The following is a 20,345-nucleotide window of genomic DNA, read 5'->3' on the forward strand; positions in this document are numbered from 1 at the left end:
CACTGTCTAGCACAGTATCAATAGTTGTCAAACTAGAAACACGTATGATCTTGTTTTGAAACACTGTAATTTTTGTACCCCTTAAACTGTATCCTGCTTACTGAAACTAAGTATATTATCAGATCTGTCAAATTATCACCAGGGGTTCCAGTAATACTTGACCAGAAAAACACTATTTTTCCTTTGTGCCACATTGTGTGATTTTATTACCATTTTGTGGCTAATATCTTTTCCGAAGGAAGCTATCCCTAATGTTATGAAAGCCAACAGGAAAATGGGTTTCAAACACAGTATACAAACGGGCATTATAGGCAACATTTTTGGAATTTATGTCGTAAAGGTGCACCTAATAATCAGTTTCTTTCAGGCAGTAATAAGCATGAGGAACTGGATTTAATAGAAAAAAAGTCATGGCCATGTTACTTTGATCCCTTTTACAGTGATGTTCTGCCAATCTAAGAAACAAATACAAAATCACAAACTTGAGAGTTATGCCTGATTTCATTTAGTGACAAAGTAGTTTTCAAGAGCTGTCTTTAATAACGCAACTAATTTGCAAAACTGGATACCTTAGAAAGATGAAAAGATCCAGAAACAGGCTAATTCAAGCAAAGTGCATACATAACACTGTTCCGTTATAAGGCACTTTATTGTAATAAAAGTGCTTACACCCTTAATGCATTAATCTATTACCTGAATAACATACAGTATTTAACAAATGCTGTACACCCTCCCAACCCCTTCCTCCTAGAGCAGCAAAGAACAGTACTGTTTCAGTAAAAGTTTTCAATTCAGCTTCTGTTGTCCCCTGCCCCCGAACAATCTTTTACATGTTTCCTCATTATGGTATTCCCTACAGCATAGTTCTATTAAAGAGAATTCCCAATTGGTCTTTATTTTATAAACTATACCAAAATGCTGTAGCAACCATAAAGGAACCAATTCCAACAAGAATTTCAGGGAACTTAAAAGTAACACCAGTTTTGAGAAAAAACATCTTTTATTATCATCACCATCCAGCTTTCTGTGCTGGACTATGTGCCCAATGGCCAGATCTTCTAAAGAACATCTACACAACATTTCTTTCATGTTTCAAGAGATGAAAATAACTGTACAAGGTTAAGTACAAAAGTACACAAGACAGTGGACACGAAATATCCATGTATGAGATTTTACCCCACCTGCAGCTTTACATTTGTTTGAAAAGTAGAACTTGTTAACTAAAAAATATTGTCCTTCTATAGTTCTGTCAAGTTTAATGGAAGTGGGTTTAACCTGATTACAACACTAACACCAGTATCACTGATCTGATATTTACAAAAAAAATTGTGTTTTTCAATAAATTAAAGTCAATGCAACACCCATGCAAGCTAGAATGCTAGCTGTTTGGTGAACAAGGACCTGACATCAGAACAAGAATTTCACAACGTCCCAAACTTTAAAATCATGTTTTTTCAAACTGCATCCATTCCCCGCATTGAAGATGTGAAGCCCAATCCCATTCCTCTTTGTGTGTGGGTTTGTGATCTTGCCATCTCATACTGAGCATCCAGATTTCTAAATACTTCTTCCTGTTGTTTCAGAGTTTTATAACTTTCTTCATCAACTGAACTACAACCAGCTTCATCCTCACTCTGAAAATCAAACATGTAAACAAACATATTTATTCAGGCTTAAACTTTCAAAACCTTACAAACAATATAAAGTGGCCTACTTTAGAAACATCCTACAATTTCTCTGCTTTGGAAATCATTATGTACAAATTGTCCATGTAATTCTCACACTGATTTTTGTAAAAACACAAATATGTGGCAACATATTACAGCTACTGGAAACATGTTTTCCTTGGGTCTTTTGAGATTCATCTGCTGTTAATGTTAACAGCCTATAAGCCCACATTTAATTTCAATTAAAAAGAACTTCCTTCCTACTTTGAATATAAAAAATAAACTAATTCACCATAGAAAATAATCTGCAAAATTAAAACAGAAACATTAAATATTTTAGAGGAATACGAATGGCTCCTAGAAATAAGACAGTATATACATTTTTCTATTTTCTTGCATATTATTGGAGAATGCTAATTATTACTTTAGATAAATTCCCATCCAGATTAGAGATGTTACCATTTTAAAGTTAATAGTTATGACCATTATGCAGAATGTCTTAATTAGCATGGGTAATCTAAGTATAAAATCAACTATAATCAATGACACACTAATTGGTACAGGCTTCAAAGAGCATTAGGATTTTGGAAGTCATTAACAGATTTACAAATTCGTCTATTTCTAAAGGAACACTAAGTTCTAGATAAGCACTCCTAATGAAACCACATACTGGGTAACATGAAAATGACTACCCTGGATGTAAAGGTGATAAAAATTTAACAAGGTCACTTATAACTATACATACAAACACATACCCACACCCTCCTTACCTTAATGCCCATTAATTTTCTGAATTTGACATTTTGGTCCTTGTTTCCAAAATTCAATTTTTCCCAAATTTCAGCAGACTGTGACTTATCCTGTAGGAGAAATTAAAACATGGACATTTTCGATTAGTCATAATGTTTAAAACAGTCTGTGATACAGCTTAAAATATGGAAATAACCAACTTTCACTATGTGAAATTCCATTCTAAGGCTCTGGGGAAGTGAGGTGGAAGAGAATTCCCCATAATCTAGACTCATTTACCGCTACTTTATAAAGTGGCTAATAACTGCTGCCTGGTAAATACTTAAAACAAGCTGGACTCAACATAATTTTTCAAGATAAAATCACCATGCTGTTACCCCTCGCCCTTTTGTTGTAGAAACAAAACTCAGAAACAGCAAATGCCAGAAGAGACATTGACCCATTAAATAACAGAAGCTTACCCCTTCTTTTTTGCCTTGCCAAAGCATTTTCCTTTTCTTTTCCTGTTCAGCAAATTTCATAGGATTCACAGCTGCTGGATTATAATAGCTAGGTACAGCTATTCCCGTCTCTGCCAATGCTTTGGCTTGTAATGCAGCCATTTGAGCTGCCATAGCTATCTGAGGAGTTACTTGTGTTCCAGATGCTAGAAGGGCGGCAACATTGAGGACAGACCCTCCAGTAGCTGCAGCTGCTGAAGAAACATAAGTGAATATTAAGATACCAGGAAGGCTGAATAAAGGCACAATAATACTTAGTTCAAAACTTGAACAACACAGCAGTTCAATTTTTAAAAATCTGAATTCATTCATAATGGTCTACCTTTTGTATATGATCTTTAACAGCTACAGAGGCAAACTATTTTGAAGGGCCCCATGCAGCCATCTCACCATCTTCCACCTACTGCTCTCCTGGACTTTTGTCTCTGACTAGGAGCACTCTGAAGTAACTCATCTTCCAGCAAGATTGCAACAACTCTGAAACTCCCACCTATTTGGCACCCCCAGCCCTGGAAACCCTTCTCCTCCATTTGATTGAGAGGGTAGACTTCGAAGAGCTCCTCCCAGATCATAACTCAGCTGTAGGTCGGCACAATGGCCCCAAGCTGAGTGCTCATCATTCCCTTTCAGTTTCTTTTTATGTATTATCTTCCCCATTAGATCATGAGCTCCTTGAGGGCAGGGACTATTGCTGTCTTCTGCCTTCTTTGTATCCTCAGTGTTTAGCACAGTACCTCACACATAGTAGGTACTTAATGTTTGTTGTCTGACTTTTCTTGCTTTTAAAAATGTCACAGAAAGAGAAAGTAAATGAATTAAGGGAAATTAATTAGGATGCTCCTTATAATTCAAAACATAAAAATTCAAAACTCCAATAGCAAACACTACAGATAGTGATAACTGGCTGTTAAAAGGATGGACTATTAAAGATTTGAGTCAGTCAATGTCAGCTTCAGTTTCAACCCAAGAAGTTGTGATGTCCAAAGAAGAAAAGTGTGGCAGTTGTAGACAATATAAAATAGCTAAAGTATGTGAAAGACAAAAGTACAATGTGATATAAAGTTAAAAGGAGAGAACACTTATAGTTTAGTGGAAAGATCAGGGAAAGCTTCGTGGAAGAAGCAGCATTTGAGGAAGGCTTTTAAAAATGAATAGTTGTTAGGGAGGACAGCATTCCAAACACATGCACTAACATGGGCAAAGAGGCATCAAACTGCAGGGTTTTAGACAAGGCAAAGTTAAACAGAATGCAGAGTAGTAAAATGAAGTGTTAATTATCTCACATATACTGGAGGAGGAGGTGAAGCTATTGAAGATTATTTGAGTGGGGAGTGAAATGACTTGAATCATGTCAAATAATATGGCAGTGGAAGCCTCACTCCAGAGACTGGAAATGAGACCAGTCAGGAGGCTACTGCAATAGTTCAGGTCAGAGTTAATTAAACTAATTTTCCCTAACCTACAGAGGAAGTCATTTTTACCTGAGGAACCTGAGGCCAGATAGGGTGAGTGAATTTACTAATGGTCACGAAGGCAGAGCTAAGATTCAAATATAAAGATTTTAAACTGAAATCTAGTGTTTTGCCCAAATCTGTTAATATAGAACTTCACATTTAGCTCTCTTTAATCACCAATCTTTCATAGACATTTTAATCACACTGTCTGTCAATTATACATTTTCCATTATCTTGACTTTCAAATAAAGAATTAAGGTTCTTTATGATTTCAGTCAAACTTGAATAGTCATAATGGTTACTTATAAAAATTCTGGCTCCATCAATTTATGAAAAAAGTTACCTGCTACTATTTCTTGCTGCTTCTGTTTCTCAACCATTTCTTTTTCTCTCTGTTCTTGCAATTTCTTTGCTCTTTCCAACCTATTGATTCATAACAGAAAAAAATTCAAGGTATGTTAGATAAAAGAACCCCTAAATAAAGATATGAAATTACACATTAATAAATTTTTTAGAACAAAAAAAAAGAATAAGAGATTTTTAATATGCCCATTCTTTAACTTCCTTTTAAAATTTCTTTCAGTAGGTCTTATAATATTTAAAAACTATCTTTCCTACCCTAAAGGCAATCTCTCTGGTAACAGAGTTTGTCCTAATGTCCATGTCAGAGATAAAACTATTTTATGGTCTTTTTTTTTTTACTGGGAATGTATATATGATCGTTGCAAACTTTTCACATACTGGTAGTGTTTTACTAAGAAATCAACCTTATATAAATAAAACACTCACTTGTCCACATTCAGAAACAATTAAGGTTTGGTGAGTAGAAAAACAATGTTGATTTCAGAATTTTCTGAATGTTTTTCAGGGGAAGCAGAGACAGTTTTGAGGAACAAGTAAAAATTTAACTCTTGACTCTTATGTGTTTGAATATACTCTTTTAAAGCATTTATCACAGCCTTGCAAATTATTACAATCAAATAATGAATGTTACAATTCCCAAATTCATCTTAATGCAAGTGGCTCTGTTACTCTTGTGCAAATTTTTAAAAAAGTGAACATGTTTCAGTCATCTCATTTGATTGCTTTTAATTTTTGTGGTGGTGTGAAGACCACTACACCTAGGAATTGAGGAGACCTGGGTTTGAGCCCTCTGTTACTCATTTATTGTGAGATTAGTCATTTCAACTTTCTGAGTCTAAATTTCCTATAAAACCAGGGGACCACACAATATTCCAAGACTCTTTAGTCAAAATACACATGATTAACTCATGGTTCACTTAATCCAAGGCTGGACTGAAAATTAAGCTTATAAATAGCCTAAAAAAGTTCAGAAGGCAAAGCATCTGAAAATTTCACAGAAATGTATTTTAAGAGAATTATGCTATTCTTGATTCAATTATGTGTTACAGAAAGAGTATACTCTATGTCCCAGACTAGTTGCTTATATGTGTCGATGGAGTGACTTCTCTAAACCTGTGGAAACACAGTTCTGGGACAAAAATTAAAACAAAGACTCAGAAGTTCTTCCTTCCCTACATAAATTTAAGTATTTATTGTACAGCATACAAAATCTAAATCATTGTTTTTTTTTTTTTTGATAACATGTTTTCCTAGAGAAGCCACAACCATTTTCCAAAATTAAAATTCCAAGAGGGTTTCTGTTAGTAAAATTGCATGAAGGGCAAGGAAAAAACAGGATTTTTTTGGGCTGCACTTCTAGAATGCAGTTTTGCATTCTAGAATTCCAAGTTGGCTGCCAAAGTTGAGTAAGAGAACTGTAGGTCATTGCGTAGGCAGAAGGAAGTTATCTGATACCTGGCACTTCACTTTCAGTATTTGAAATGGAATTTTCAAAAAAGCAACAATTAAAGAGATCAGTGCTATAAGTCAACAGGCCCACCTACCTGTAATATGCTAAGGAAGTAGGCTGGCAAAAATTACTGTCTGATTCAGTTGAATAGGCAGCTTGTATTTGCTCTGTAATAGTTGTTAAAAGGTTTACATAAAATCAATATGATTTCAACCTTTCTGAGCAAATACAAGATAACAACCATGACTTCTATGAACTCTAGAGATCAGGCAGTGAAAATGATACAGTTTAACAGATGTACCTGAAACTATTTGCAAAGCTGTTTAAATACTTTTTACTACCAAAGATACACTTTATCTTATTTTTTCAGGATTTCCTATACTGTAGTTAACTTCTCAGTAACTAAGTTGTCCTTTCAAATTTCAAGAACCCACAGCTTAACTGATCCCATAGTGAAAAATTGGTAGTTAAGTCACATTAATGGGCACTGAACCGTGAACTACCAGTGTTAATCTCAAATCCTACTAAAATATGAAAGTGAAAAATGTAAGCATAGTGTAGGAGTAAACTGTAAACTGGTGGGTTTTGAAAAAGATTCCACACCTGCATTTAGGTAACATTCACTATAAATTTAAACACAGAAAAGCTAAGAAAATTCTCACATTTTGAGAGCATCACCTTTTGCCATCTGACTCACATTCGTTTACGTATTTGATAACAAATACTCACTTATTCTGTTGCTTTGAATTTCAAGAAGAAAAAAAATTAAATATAAAGGATGAGTAACTGCTTAATAAACGATACTACTTGCATTAAAATGGCCATTGCAAGTTTTGAAATCAACACCATTCACTAAGGTGAATGGAATGAGGAAGGGGTGAGCTCACACCTTTGCTGCTGCTGCTGCTGTTCAGCTGGAGACAGTTTCTGCCAGGCTGGGTTCACAGGGCAGCAGTACATCAGGTTACATTGTGATAACTGTATTTTTGCAATGGGAAAAAAATAGAAACTTAATTTTAAAAAGAAAAACAACAAAAGCTAGTGTAGAATTCGCAGAATATGGGAAAAATAGCAAATATGAAGTGCTGTGATTTTTCTCCTGCCTTTGCAAATAATTAAGTCTTTTGGGAAGACTTAACCTCGTAGATTTGAATGAGAAAGCTCCATCTCCCTTGTGTGTTATTGCAGGAACCACATGTAATTAGGCAATAAAATCTAAGAAAATGTGTACCTTTCCCTGTCTTCACAACAGGGTTTTAAGATTTTATAAGGGCAAATCCACAAAATGGTTTGTATTTATTGACACAGCATGTAACTATATCAATCATTCCCTCCTTCAAAATAGTTAACATCGTATTTCAGGTAATTCTAACCAAAGGTCAAGCATTGGCCTAGTTATTTTATGTTAAGAAGCAGAAATCTCAAATGTCTTTTACAATCTAAAGAATGTATTTTCCTTGTCTCTTAAGTGAAAATGGTTTCAAGAATTTAAGGCCCATTGCACTCTCAATCCCATGTCTTGGGACTTTTTGATCCTTCAGGGAAAAAACAAAACAGAACAAAACCAAAAAAGCCTAAAAACCAAAAAATACCAGGCACAAAAAAACCCTGAAACAAAACAAAAAATCCAGGAAATTAAGAAGAGGCAAAAAAAGGGGAAGGAGCTGTTTGTTGCAAGCACCTCAATCTTCATAGCTTTGCAAATAAAAGAAACTATGCCATGAGGTAAAAGTTAATGTTCCTGTATTGCAAAAGGCCACAATATTTAAAGTATGATTACAAATGGAATCTATTGTATTTTAACTTTTGATTCCCATGATTCAGCGACAGGATTAACCCCTCATCTTTTTTAGATGTCAAGCTCATCGAAGCCAAGTTAAGATAGTCGAAGAAAAACATACCTTCTAGCTAATGCCTCTTGTGCATCCATTGCTGTGTTTCGCCCTCTAAAAGGAGGTGGACTGGGAGTCCGACTTAAACTTCGGCTAAATCTTCGTGGTTTTTCAATTCTCTTTTTTCTTTCCCTGTAATTAATTTTAGAAGTCTTATTAGGTACTAATTTATTAACATATTGATATGACATGCCAAGAAAATACCAGAAAAAGAAACTAAGGCTTTTATGTGTAAAATTTGTTTTAAAATAAGAAATTTTATCATTCAACAACTGTTTGATTCGTATAATTTTTAACAATAAATGGGACTTTGTTCTCCATTCTCCTCTTATAAAAATTTGGTGCAACCTATATAATTGGTATTTTCTTTTCAGAATATATTTATAAAATGTCAAACATGTTATAATAAGTAACATTCATTTTATATATAATTTCATTTTGGGGGCAGGACAGATATTTGGAGAAAAAAAATCAAGACATAAGTCAATCTTCCCATCTAAAAACTGATGATCAGACTCAAGACCATTACCAACTAAACAGTAGCATTAAACAAAAAGAAAACTGGCTATTCTAAAATCTAGACCGTAGCCTCAAAGCTGGAAGAAATCAACCCCCTAACTTTACAGATGAGGATACTAGGGCCCAGAGTACTGAAGTGACTTGCTGAAGGCCAAATGAAGTTCTCTTAACTACAAACTGCATGCTAGCTATGTAGATATTTCTTACATACCTGATAATGATGCCTGCCTAATTCTGAAAGCCACAAGTTCAACTCATAAACTTTTTTTGTGATATGCTGATCTATACACAGCCATAATTCCTTCTCTGGTCTTGACCCCCAAAAGTACCTGCTCATTTACAGACAACACAGGATTAAGACCAGAAAAGGACTCTAGAAATTATCTAAATCCAAACCAAAAATTCAGGACCAAAAAGATTTCCAAAAACCCAAACCAAAAATTCTTATTTCTAGAGCCAGGGGTGGGGAACCTACAGCCTTGAGGCCACATGTGGCCTTCTAGCTCTTCAGGTGCAGCCTTTTGACTGAGTCCAAGTTTTAAGTTTGGATTGAGTCAAAGGGCCACACTTGAGGACCTGGAAGCCACCCTTGGCTCTAGACAATCAAAACTAAGAAACAAAGATATTTCAGTTATTGTCAATAATTTTTAAAAAAATAATATATAAACACATACCGGCTTCTGCTCCTGGTTCTACTTCTACTTCTGGTTCTGTGCCTATGTCTTGACCTTGACCGCGATCGAGACCTAATCCGACGCTTTCTCTCCCTGCTTCTGGACCTTGACTTCTTCCGCTCCCTGCTCCTGGACCTTGACTTCTTCCGTTCTCTACTTCTACTACGATGACGCCTGAAATAGCAAATATGAAGAATACATTTTTACTGGCTGATCTTTAAATTATAAGTGGTTTTAAAAACATCTATACACTATTACTGTGGTGAGAAAAACAGAAGAAACATAATTCAAATTTATTGTTCCCTCAAAGCCACTTAAAAATTTTTTGGGATGCCATTTAGTCTATGTGTTATGTTGCCTCAAACGGCAATACTCTACAAGATTCTAAAAGTGTAACTACTAAAGCTGATGTTTCAAAAATCATAAATATACAAAAAAGCAAGCGTCTGAGCATTTTCTAAATGTGCAATGCTAAAATTCTTGTGCTTTAAGAAAAACTAAGTAAGTAGTAACCTAAGCTTCTAGATTCTTATAAACCATATAGAAAATCTTGAGTATAGCTTCAAATGCCTTCTCCATGAGGCAATATTATTTTAGCTTAAAAAAAAACCTACAAATGTGGTTGATGAGCTCTACTGAAAGAAATAAATGTCTCACACTAAGTAGGCACGTGCTTTTTACTGTTAATAACTATATTCCCTTCAGTCAAGAGATGTTACTTAATTGCTGAGTAATCACCAGATGGCATCATCTCCTATATAGGCTCACTAGAGTTCCTGAATCCTTAGGGCCATAAGATGTCATTTCCTGCAACTATTACCTGTATCTTCAATTTCTAATAATTTTTTTTAAACCTAGTAGATCTGGGAAAGGGCAGGGAACAGTTTGGTGCTCACATGGTTAATGTGTATTTAAAAACGTAGAACTACTCTTTGGAAGAAACTATTGATATAAACAGCTCACCTTTCACGAGATCTAGATCTTGAATGGCTTCTGCCTCTTGATGACTTCCTTTCTTTCCGCTTGTGTCTGTCCTCACCATTTTCAGATGAATTTAGTCTCTCTCTTCCTTTATCAGAAGAATGTTCTTTGTCATTATGGTCCTCAGATTTATGTTTCTTGGAGGACTTGTCTTTGGATTCATGTCTTCTTGCCTGTTGTAAGAAGAAGTTGGTTCTTTCAGGAAAATAGTGCAACAAAGAGAGTTAGTATGGGTATCAGAAGATAAAAATATGTTGTGATGCAACATTAGTAACCTTAGGAGTGTGGCTCAGTCAATAATTATCTATGTTCACATCACCCAATGTTGCAAGTGAATATTACTACTTTTGTTTTTCTTCTTTACAATTCCCCTCCCACTACCTTCAAATGTAGTAGTAACATCCCATAAAATTATTTTTCAATAGCAAGGTGAAAACAATTTCAATTTCACCCCTAGGTCTAATAAAATATAGATGTACATATTTATTCAAGTATATACAACCAACTATTTAGATACACACCAAATATACAAATTACTTATAAATGCATAGATCTTTTAACTATTGAAGAACACAGTACCACTGAATTGTGATGTTAGAAATGAAGTTGATTAGAGACACTTAGAAAACTAGGAAATGCATTAAAAAATGCAGTTTCAAATGCATAGCTATTTTAAATAAGACTTAGCTTACTAAACTTTTTTTTTGCACCCTCCAATTACTTTAAGCAGACACACATTGTTCCTTTTATAGCTACAGTGTCAAAGTATTCTGTAAGGTCAGTTCTGACTGTCTCCAATGTTTTCATTGGAGACTAAATTGTGAAGCAGCCATTTTTCTTCTTCACATATGCAGACAGGTTTGGGATTTTTATTTTGGTACAGGTACCTACGGTAAAAAATGGCAAGCACTTTTACTTTAAAAATGGTAGTAGAATTCAAGATAGAAATAACACAATTCATCCCAATGCCATCATATAATTTTTGCCAGTACAAAAAATAAAACCAAACCACACTATATACAATTGATGCCTTCACAGATTCAACTAAAAATAAATTTATCAGCAGCCATACTACTCTAGGAAGGTTGCGTATTATTATTCTCTCTTGTCCCTGAGACAGGCACCTAGTTTTGCCTTTCCGATCCAGCTATTATTCAAGTTCAAGATCCTGAACTTAAAAAAAAAATTGAGTTGGAATACATTTTAAAGATACTCTAGTCCAACCCTCTTAATTTAGCAGATGAGGGAAACAGGTCCAAGACAATGACTTGTCCAAGTTCACAGTTAGTTTCAGCAGGGCTGGGGCTAGAACCCAGGTCTCCTAACTCCCAGTTCAATGCGCTTCCCATGACATTAGTTTACCCCATGCAGTAAAATACATGCAATAATGTATTTCTTTGCACTTGGCATTTTTTCCCCTAAAATACTTTGGATAGCGCCACTATTATCTAAACATGCATGTTGTAATTTATGAAAATGATCATACAGTAACAGTTAATTTTAAAACAGAAATCTGTGATGTGGATTTTACTTTTACTGCCAATTCCCCTCTAAAATAACAAGATAAATTTTTCTTAGACTCTGCAGTATGATGGCAAATTAGAAAGGCTTTTCAAAATGTGGGTCAATTTTCAAACTTTATTTCAGTTTTCCATACATAATACTTTATTACTAATAAAAAAACCCATCAAAACCCTTAACTGATTTAAGATATATTTAAGGGAAATAGGAGTTTGAATGACTAATAGTTACCTTATCATGAAGTAGGCTTATAATTTTGCTATCTGAGTCTGCAGCGTCTTCAGTTCAGTCTCTTCGCGCATTAGCACGCTGAGTATGATTTATTATAGAAATGTTATCATGTGAGCTAAACAAAATAGTCATTTTCACAAAAACTCTCCTAAATTAAAATTTTAACAGAGCTTCCATTAGGGGAGGAGGTGAAGTCCCTGCCCCACATTTAGCTTTAGGAGTCCCTCACCCAGCCCCCAAAGGACTACTCCTCCCTTTCTGGCTGCTATTTCTGCTGTTCCTTGTTGGCTCTCTCCATGTCTTCTCTGATGGGTGAGCCAGTTATTTCCTCTGCACCATAGCTGCTGCCTCTTCTTACTCCCCTTGCCTTTTTCCTCAAGCTTTGCTGTTACTGCCACATTTCTAGCTGCCCCTCACTGACTCCTGTGGCCCTGTAAGTAGTCTTTTCAAATTCAATATTACTATTACAAAAACTGAATAGGGAAAGAGGACTCTTGTTATCTTTCCAAAAAATAAAATAAAATAAAATGACTGTATTCCTAGGCATATGATTGTACTTAGTAAAGTCCTGAGCAGTGTTAAGGCATCAGAAGACTCGGGACCTCAGATTAATGGAAGCTCTGTGTGACAGCCCTAAAGAACCAATTATATTGCTTCATATGAAATTTTCATTGTGAAAAATTTCACAACAAATTAAAATTAAGTTTCTGAATGTACTTTTCCCATAAACAACTATCTTCTTGTTAAAATGATGAATCCAAATCATGCTTCTCTATGGTACTCCAAAACCCAATTAACCTTCCAAATTTTCAAAGTTCTGGGTACTTACCATATCATGATCATATATTTCACACATACATTTCTACCAGAAACTTTAAAAGTATTTTAAAATTACCTATACTCTACAAAGTGTTAATTACCTCTTTGCTTCTGCTCCGGCTTCTGTGTTTTCTTCCTTCGTTATCTGTGGGGGAAAAAACATCACTAGTATAAGCAAGTGTTCAGTAAGACACAATTTCAAAATATTTTATTTTATTAAAACAAATTCTATTGAGATCCTGTTTATGGATGACTTCCCAAAGGGGTAAACTTTTGTTTACCCATTTATTGTTATCAAGACTTGTAAGTGATAACATCAATTACCCAAGTCTCAAAACCAAAACATGTATCTTTAAAAAGGCCCTCATCATTTAAACAAAAAAAAAAAAAAAAAAAAAAGAAAAAAGAAAAAAAAAAAGCCACCGATACTTGATTCTCAACCTCTTTGACTGAGAAGAGCCAGCCTTTTCCCTCCCCCCATTTCATTATAAAAGCAGTTCTTTTAAGACTGGGTGCTTAGCTTTCCAGCTCACAGATTATAGGCAGCAAATCAGAAGTGGGCTCTTAAAGTATGTGGAAATCAAAAACTTCATTATGGAAAGGCCATAAAATATAAAAAGCAGGGAGAATTACTCAAAAATCATAGCATCCTAAAGCCACTCAGTATAGTGGTAACTCATCTCAGCAGCTCTTGAGGATATGGCTATAAAATAACTAAAATTCTTCAATGAGCTCAAGTCATTAAGAAAAGATTAAGGACACAGTAAAGTATATGTAACCTTTTGGGCAAAAATTTCTACGGAAACCAACATTTTACAAAGTAGTTTTATACTTAAAGGGGTAAACTTTGGTTGTCATGCATTCATTTATGTGGGTAGAACTCATTCCCCATGATGTACTACAACTGACACATATAAATACATAAATTAAATACCACCCCCTTTCCCCATCACCTTATGGATTCAAATAATATCAAAGTATTTCTGATTTAATTTATAAATGGACTATTTCTCCACATATCACACCTCTCTCCTATGAAAGTCATTAATTACTTTATAGGATTATAAGTAATAAATATTGTATGGCACAACCAGTGATCAATTTGCACTTTCAGAACAAAACTTTCAGAGGAGCAAACAGCAACACTACCCCAACAATGTACTTCCTGCCTTAAGATATAAAAAATCTTTGATACCAGGACAACTTACATTATACATATGAGCCAAAAAACATGAAATATACTTTCTATACAGAATATAGTAAATATTGTGAAGTAGTTTTTCAGAAAATTCATACCTGACTTCCGTTTTCTTTCTCTTGACCTTGATCGTGATCTTGAATAATGATGTTTTGATGCTCTAGGAGAAAGGGAGGCATCTGACTGCTCCTTTTTTTTATCTCTATCTGGAGATGACTTTTCTGTGGCTATCCCATCTCGTTCTGTGTCACTAGCCTAAATATTCATAGAACAACGATTAATTTAAAGCTTTTCATGTCATTTACAATATAATCACCTGTTTCAACAATCCAGCTAGCAGCTTCTGTGGGGGTGTAAGATCCACCCACAGCCAGCACCCAGAAAGCTGTCAACAGCACAGGTTCTTTTGATCTGCTTAACTAAGGAAAGCAAGGTGAAGGGGTTGACAAACTCACTTTAATTCAGCATACAAATATCAGTCACTTAGTTCAGGGGAGAAGGCCAGCACCCTGAACTTCAAGCAACATACAAATTATAAACATCAACAGACAGACCCAATACAGATTCTTAGTTACCAACATCTAGGTTCAGCCCGGGAGCTCAGAGCAAGGGCTGGCCCAGAGTCACACGCCACCACTGCTGTAAGGAGGAGCTCCAAAGAAGAAAAGGCCAACCCCCTTTTTTATATCTTTTTCATCGTCAGGGGTGAGTCACACATGCGACTCACACACGTGACCTAGAATCGTCACAAAGAGGTGACTTAAACCCATGTGGTCTAAGAGCCTTTGCTCTCCCAGACATGTAAACTCCTGGAGTTAAGGTTTTACACCTAATAGGGGTTTGGGCCTGGGGCTTAGCACCTAGTAAGGTTCAATGAAATACACTGGATTATGCCCCCCCACCCCCAAAAAAAGCCAAACTTGAAGGACACTGGTTGAACTAAGTGCTAAGGAGCCCATTTGGCTTACCAACACATCACCCTGGCTTCTTAAAAAAAAAAAAACACAAAAAACATAAAATACATATATTCAAGGGATTTTTGAAAAAATTCTAAGATCAGAAAAGGTTATCTGCCAATAAAAACTCCTTGAGGGAAGTGGCTGGGCTTTTATTTTGGGGGTGAGGTTACAGACTAACTACAGACACAATGTGCATTGAATTAAATTTAGTTTTAAGACAGGACTGGATGTTAAACTTTGAGTTGATAAGAAGCTAATAGTGATCTAATTAGGTTCTGATCCTGCTATCTGTTCATAAAATCTAGATCAGTGTAGTCACTGAATGTATAATTATGAAAGCAGAAAGTGAATATGACTTGTGAGTCAGGAAGACTGGGTTCAAAGCCCCTATTATTGATTCACTTATCCTCTCCTAAGAATTGATCATGTCTATGTTGGAGAACAATATACTATCAGCCACTACTTCATTAAGTATTATTTTCTCTTATTAGAAACTCTCTGAGGGCAAGGTCTGTGTTTTCTTTCATAACTCTATCTTTAGCACTTGATATGGTACTTGGCATACAATAAGCACTCGCTAAATGCTTTTCATTTATTATCCTAGAGAGAACAGGGAGCTACCGAAATGAAGAGAAGTGGCAAAGACTTTCCTTCAGGAAGAGACAAAGACTAATGTGTTAGGAAAATGGTGCAGATACAATTTACCTAGATTCTGAACAAAGTATTTGTGAGGTAACTCTTTGAGTTGACAAGACAGTGTCCCTACCTACTTTGGTAGAGGGAAGTTTCTAATACCAATGAAAGCCACAAATCCAGTCTGTATCCTTATTTGATGATTATTTTATGTTGTACTTTTTAACAATGAACTTAAATTTCTTAACCACTTTTTCATGGAAACAGTTATCTAGCAGTACTATATAACCCCCACCCAGCCCTAAATTAAGAATGCTATAAATCACTAGTCTTTTAAAAAACAGTGTGCTAGTTATTACAAGACAAAACTAGATAAAATTAGCATAGAATAAACGCAGCTAACATTCTTGAATACGCCATTTCCACTTTTAAATGGGTTCTTCTGTCTAGGGCATAGAGGATGTGAGCTGCACCTTGGTCCATAAGGAGAAATAAAAACGGTTAAAGAATGATCATGGCTTGAGCGCGCACACACAAAATGAGATCTGGCAGATAATGGTACCAAGTTCAGAAGGAGTATGGGAAAAAGGAGTAATTTAGCCAAGATGGCTGGATTATGTAGGGCAGAGGTATCAAATATATGGTGTCCAAAGTAGGTTAAAATGGTATTGGAAAATAGTTAACGTAAAAAAATTGAACACAGATATTATCTTGTGGTTTTCTAAGTCAATATGCAACTCCCATGGATCTTTATGGTTGGTTTAGTGGCCTCCATTTCTATCTGAATTTGAACCACTGATGTAGGGCTTGAAAGTCAAGAACTTGGCTGGTTCTATTCAGAATTCTTTAAAATCCTAAGAATGATTTTAGCTGCTTTATTTTGATGTACCTGGAATTAAGAAAGTTTATTTTATGATCATCTCTAGGGTCCTCCTTATTCAACTTCAATCTTTACAGTTTATTACTTTAGAATATCTACTATTATCTAGCTATGTTTCTTTTTATATCCCAGTTAAACTATAAAGCCATTGAGCAATGGGGAGTGAGTGTCTACAAGCCTAGGCACTAGGCTAGAAGACAAAAGAAAAAGTCCCCGAATTCAAAGAGTATACAATGAGGGGAGGGTGGTGGTGGTGGTAGAAGGGATATAGTTTGGCAGAAGGGAAAGAATATGAAATCTGGAAAGGCAGACTGGAACCAAAGCTTTACTACCAAGCATTTGAATTTCATTTTAAGAGACATTAGGATAGGAAGTCATTTCCTCCCACCTTTATAACTATCTTAAGAGTGTGACACCCCACAAGTCAAAGATGTTAGTCATTTAAGAAATGCTTATGTCCTTAATTAAAAAATGTCACCCAAACCCCAAATTCCCCCCACCCCTAGTACTCAAGTTTCCATCACCTACTCTGAAAGGCAGCTGGTAAAATGGAAAAAGCACCGAATGTAGAGTCTGACGCCCTGGATTCAAAGCCCAGTTCATCACTAACTCCCTAAGAGATATTGGGCAAATCACTTAACCTATTGGTGTCTCAGTTTCCTCACATGTAAATTGAAGTGGCTCATCTTTTATGGTTCCCTGATCAATCTTCAGTGATGGAAAGATGATGGGAGAGAAACACCTTTGGGGCTAGGATTGATTATCTGGTGTCTGTGCCATCAAGCCCTACCCCCAAAGCATCTCAAAGAGGGGGCATTGGTATTCATTTATCCTATAGTGAAAAGAAAACCATTAGCTGGTGAAAAGAATCTAAGACATTAGTCAATACTAGTAGGAAGTGGGAACTGGCAACTTTGACTTCAGGGATAGAAAATAATTCACCAAGTTAAGAGAAACTTGTTAATGTGGTAAGAAAAATTTCCTTAGCTTGAAAGCTACTGTGAAAAAGCTACTCATCTACAAGGGTCAACAATTTTCTATTTGGAGTTGTTTGGGGGAAAATTTTATACAAAACTTACAATCAAAATAAGACTTGCTGCTTAATGTGATATTAGCAATATAGGTATAGTCAGACTCATGGTCTCATTTACTGGAAATCTGCACTGACAGTAGCTTTCATATATGGTATAAACCAAGAAAAAGTTTACTTAGAGTATTAGGATACCTGACAGATTAACATATTTCTTTCTATAGTTGTAAGACGGAAAATTAAGATCATGAAACAAAATCTAGCCCCATGAGATGTTTCAGCTAGCTATTTTTACATACTCATGTATGTATTTATTTTCTAAAAAATCAGGCAGTAAGTCATAATAACTGCCATTTGAAAATGTGATTCCAACTTCTTCGTCACATATAGTCAGTGTAATCAATACTTGGAACTCTTTATTTCCTTAAAAAATATTGTTAATAATACAGCCAGAACGGCTGGAGGGGGATGAGCAAACAAGCATATATGCTTGAATCTGAAAAACATTTAAATACATACTAGTGGCAGGCACAGTGCTAATATACTCTAGATTGGGGGTGGGGTGGGGGGGATGAGAGGAAGAAGTCTTCAAAAAGCTACAACGCGCTAATTAATCCAAAAATATTTGCACAAGAGAGATTTCCCCCACACGTGTCAGTAAAACATAAAAAGATCACTCATTTTGGTCATAAGACAAACAGAAATTATGTAATCACACAGTAATGTCACCCATGGGTAGGTAGGTAGGGTCCAAACAACAATCCAATCTCGTCCCAGGAAGGTACTGGAGCACAGTACTTAGGACACCATCAATTTAACTAGGGGAGTAAGACAGGAGATCTTTAAGACAAATAAACTGTCTTTCAGACTTACAGGTCTAGCCACATGGGGCACAGTATCTCACCTACCTTCCAGAATTCAGATCTGAGAAAAGGCAGCAGGGTGTAATGTTAAGAGCCCTGGATTCAGACTAAGCGAGTTAGAATCTCAGATCAGCAGCTTACTACTTAGCATGGTTTTAAGCAAGTCCCTGAAACTGTCTTAAGCCTGATTTTCTTCATATGTAAAATGAGAAGGAGGTTGGACACCAGGGTCTTCTAGTTATAAATCTTTAATCTTATGAAAAGGGGGCTGGGCTGAACGGCCTCTAAGATCCCTAGCAGATGTAAAATCCACGATCCTATGAAAATGAGGGGACTGGAAGACCTCTAAAGTTCCTTCCAGCTACAAATTATATAAAGTGATTGGACTAAGGTCTTCCAGATGTAGCTCTACGATGCTATGAAAATGTGAGGACTGGGTGACCTCTAAAGTTCCTTCCAGCTCTAGTCTATGATCCTATGAAAAAAAGGGCTTGGAACAAATTATGTTTTAAAAGCCCCTTCAAGATGTAAATACAACAGTTTACGAAAAAAGCCTGGGAGTGGAAAGAGAAAAAAAAAACGTCCCTTCAAGGTGCAAAGCTACAACCCCAGGGGAATGAAGGGCTTGGAGTGGATGACCTTTAAAGGAAAAAAGTCTCTTCCAGCTGTATGTAAATCTTAGGAAAATGAGGGAGGGGCTCCGAAGGGTCTCCCCCAGGTCAGATCGATGGGTCTCACGAGAGACACCTGCGCCTAAAAACATCCTTCCCAAGTCCCTTCGGCCAAGTTTACCTGGCTCCGACCCAAACACATACGCACACAGCAAAAGCTGGTCGGGATGGATCCCCCAGGGCGCTTTCATGCGCAGACAGCTGCCGGGGTGGGGGTGGGGGGGTGCGCCAGGCTAGGCCCAGCTTCCTTCTTTCTTCCCCCACTTCCCACGCAGACACCGCCCCCCTCAACGCCCCCTTGCCCCCAAGAGAAAGGGAGGCAGAAGGAGCCTCCGCGCTCGCGTTTCCTGTCTTCCTCCTCCCCCTCTTGCGGCACCATCTCATTCTCCCAACCCCCATCCCGAGAATGAAGGAGCGGAAGGCCAAACCTCTCTGGGGGCCGCCGGCTGGCCCGGGGGCTGCGGGAGGGCCGCCGGGGAGTCGCGAGGAAAGTTCTGGAAGCAGGCACTCCCAGCGGCCTCCCCTTCCTGCTCGGCCGGCACCGCCTCGCCTCCCCCACCCTCCGAAGGGCAGCCATGATGGCGGGGCCTGGAGGAGGCCGCAGCGCCATTTTGTCCACACACTTACGCGCACTCTCCCCGGCAATCGAACCTCTCTCCTCCCGGGGGGGCCTTTCCCTCCCCTTCCCCCTGCTCGGCTCCGGCTCGAGGATTCACCACTTACCGCCATGGTTCCGCAGAGTCCCGGCCACTGGGGCCGCGCCTCCACCCGCCGCTCTCACCAGTACCCGACGCCGCCGCCAAGGCTTCGCCACTGACTGACTAAGCCGCTCGCGCCAGAGACCCGGATGGCACAAAGGGGCTGGGGCCTGAGGCGCCGCAAAGCATCCTGGGGGTGGGACGCATGAAGGGGTGGGGACAAGGGTTACTACGGCAACGCGGCTTGCGGCGGTGATTGGTAGTTCTTTCGAAGGGGGCTGGGAGACGGGACGTGAAACAAGGGGCGGGGCTCGAACAACCCGGGGAGGCGGTCTTCTAGCTAGACCGCTTGGGAACTGGGCGGGCCCGCCTTCGCTTTTGGAGGCGCATTGGCCTGCTCTGGCCGCCGTAGCGAAGGGCTGGGTCCGGGACTTCTCCCGCCAATTTAAAAGTTGGGAGGGGGTGGAGGTACAGATTCATGGCCGTTGAGAGGAGCGGATGCTGTTTCTGAAGCCCCCCTACCTCGTTCACGCGGTCTCTAGTGAGGAGGGCGAGCCGTTTCTGCAGAGGAGGTTGGGACCGTAAGCTCCTT

At 37.6% G+C, this 20,345-nt stretch overlaps 1 protein-coding gene across 4 annotated transcripts; it reads right to left on the minus strand.

Moving 5' to 3' along the window:
• Positions 1-374: 374 nt before the first annotated feature.
• Positions 375-19,974, minus strand: RSRC2 (arginine and serine rich coiled-coil 2). Of its 4 annotated transcripts, XM_036761348.1 has the most exons (11): positions 19,779-19,912; positions 14,118-14,274; positions 12,923-12,966; positions 12,003-12,080; positions 10,233-10,445; positions 9,270-9,443; positions 8,086-8,208; positions 4,715-4,794; positions 2,879-3,111; positions 2,438-2,527; positions 375-1,634 (listed from the first exon to the last, which is right to left on the minus strand). In XM_036761348.1, exons 4-11 carry the CDS (start codon positions 12,008-12,010, stop codon positions 1,455-1,457), a joined length of 1,101 nt encoding a protein of 366 aa, XP_036617243.1. In that variant the 5' UTR covers positions 12,011-12,080; positions 12,923-12,966; positions 14,118-14,274; positions 19,779-19,912; the 3' UTR covers positions 375-1,454. The 4 variants fall into 4 exon arrangements, with proteins under 4 accessions (XP_036617243.1, XP_036617228.1, XP_036617235.1 ...); XM_036761333.1 differs by lacking the exon at positions 12,003-12,080 and having other exon boundaries at positions 10,233-10,423; positions 19,779-19,974; XM_036761340.1 differs by lacking the exon at positions 12,003-12,080 and having other exon boundaries at positions 2,879-3,108; positions 10,233-10,423; positions 19,779-19,913.
• Positions 19,975-20,345: the final 371 nt, after the last annotated feature.

This window comes from Trichosurus vulpecula, chromosome 1 (genome assembly GCF_011100635.1).
Source record: "Trichosurus vulpecula isolate mTriVul1 chromosome 1, mTriVul1.pri, whole genome shotgun sequence".
Lineage (NCBI taxonomy): Eukaryota > Metazoa > Chordata > Mammalia > Diprotodontia > Phalangeridae > Trichosurus > Trichosurus vulpecula.

Excerpts from the sequence above, each read along its gene's own strand:
- RSRC2 (XM_036761333.1), bottom strand. Across the intron at positions 3,112-4,714 it reads GCAGCAAGAAATAGTAGCAG|CAGCTGCAGCTACTGGAGGG; the intron begins GTAACTTTTTTC and ends ATGTTTCTTCAG. Across the intron at positions 2,528-2,878 it reads GGCAAGGCAAAAAAGAAGGG|GATAAGTCACAGTCTGCTGA; the intron begins GTAAGCTTCTGT and ends TTTCTCCTACAG.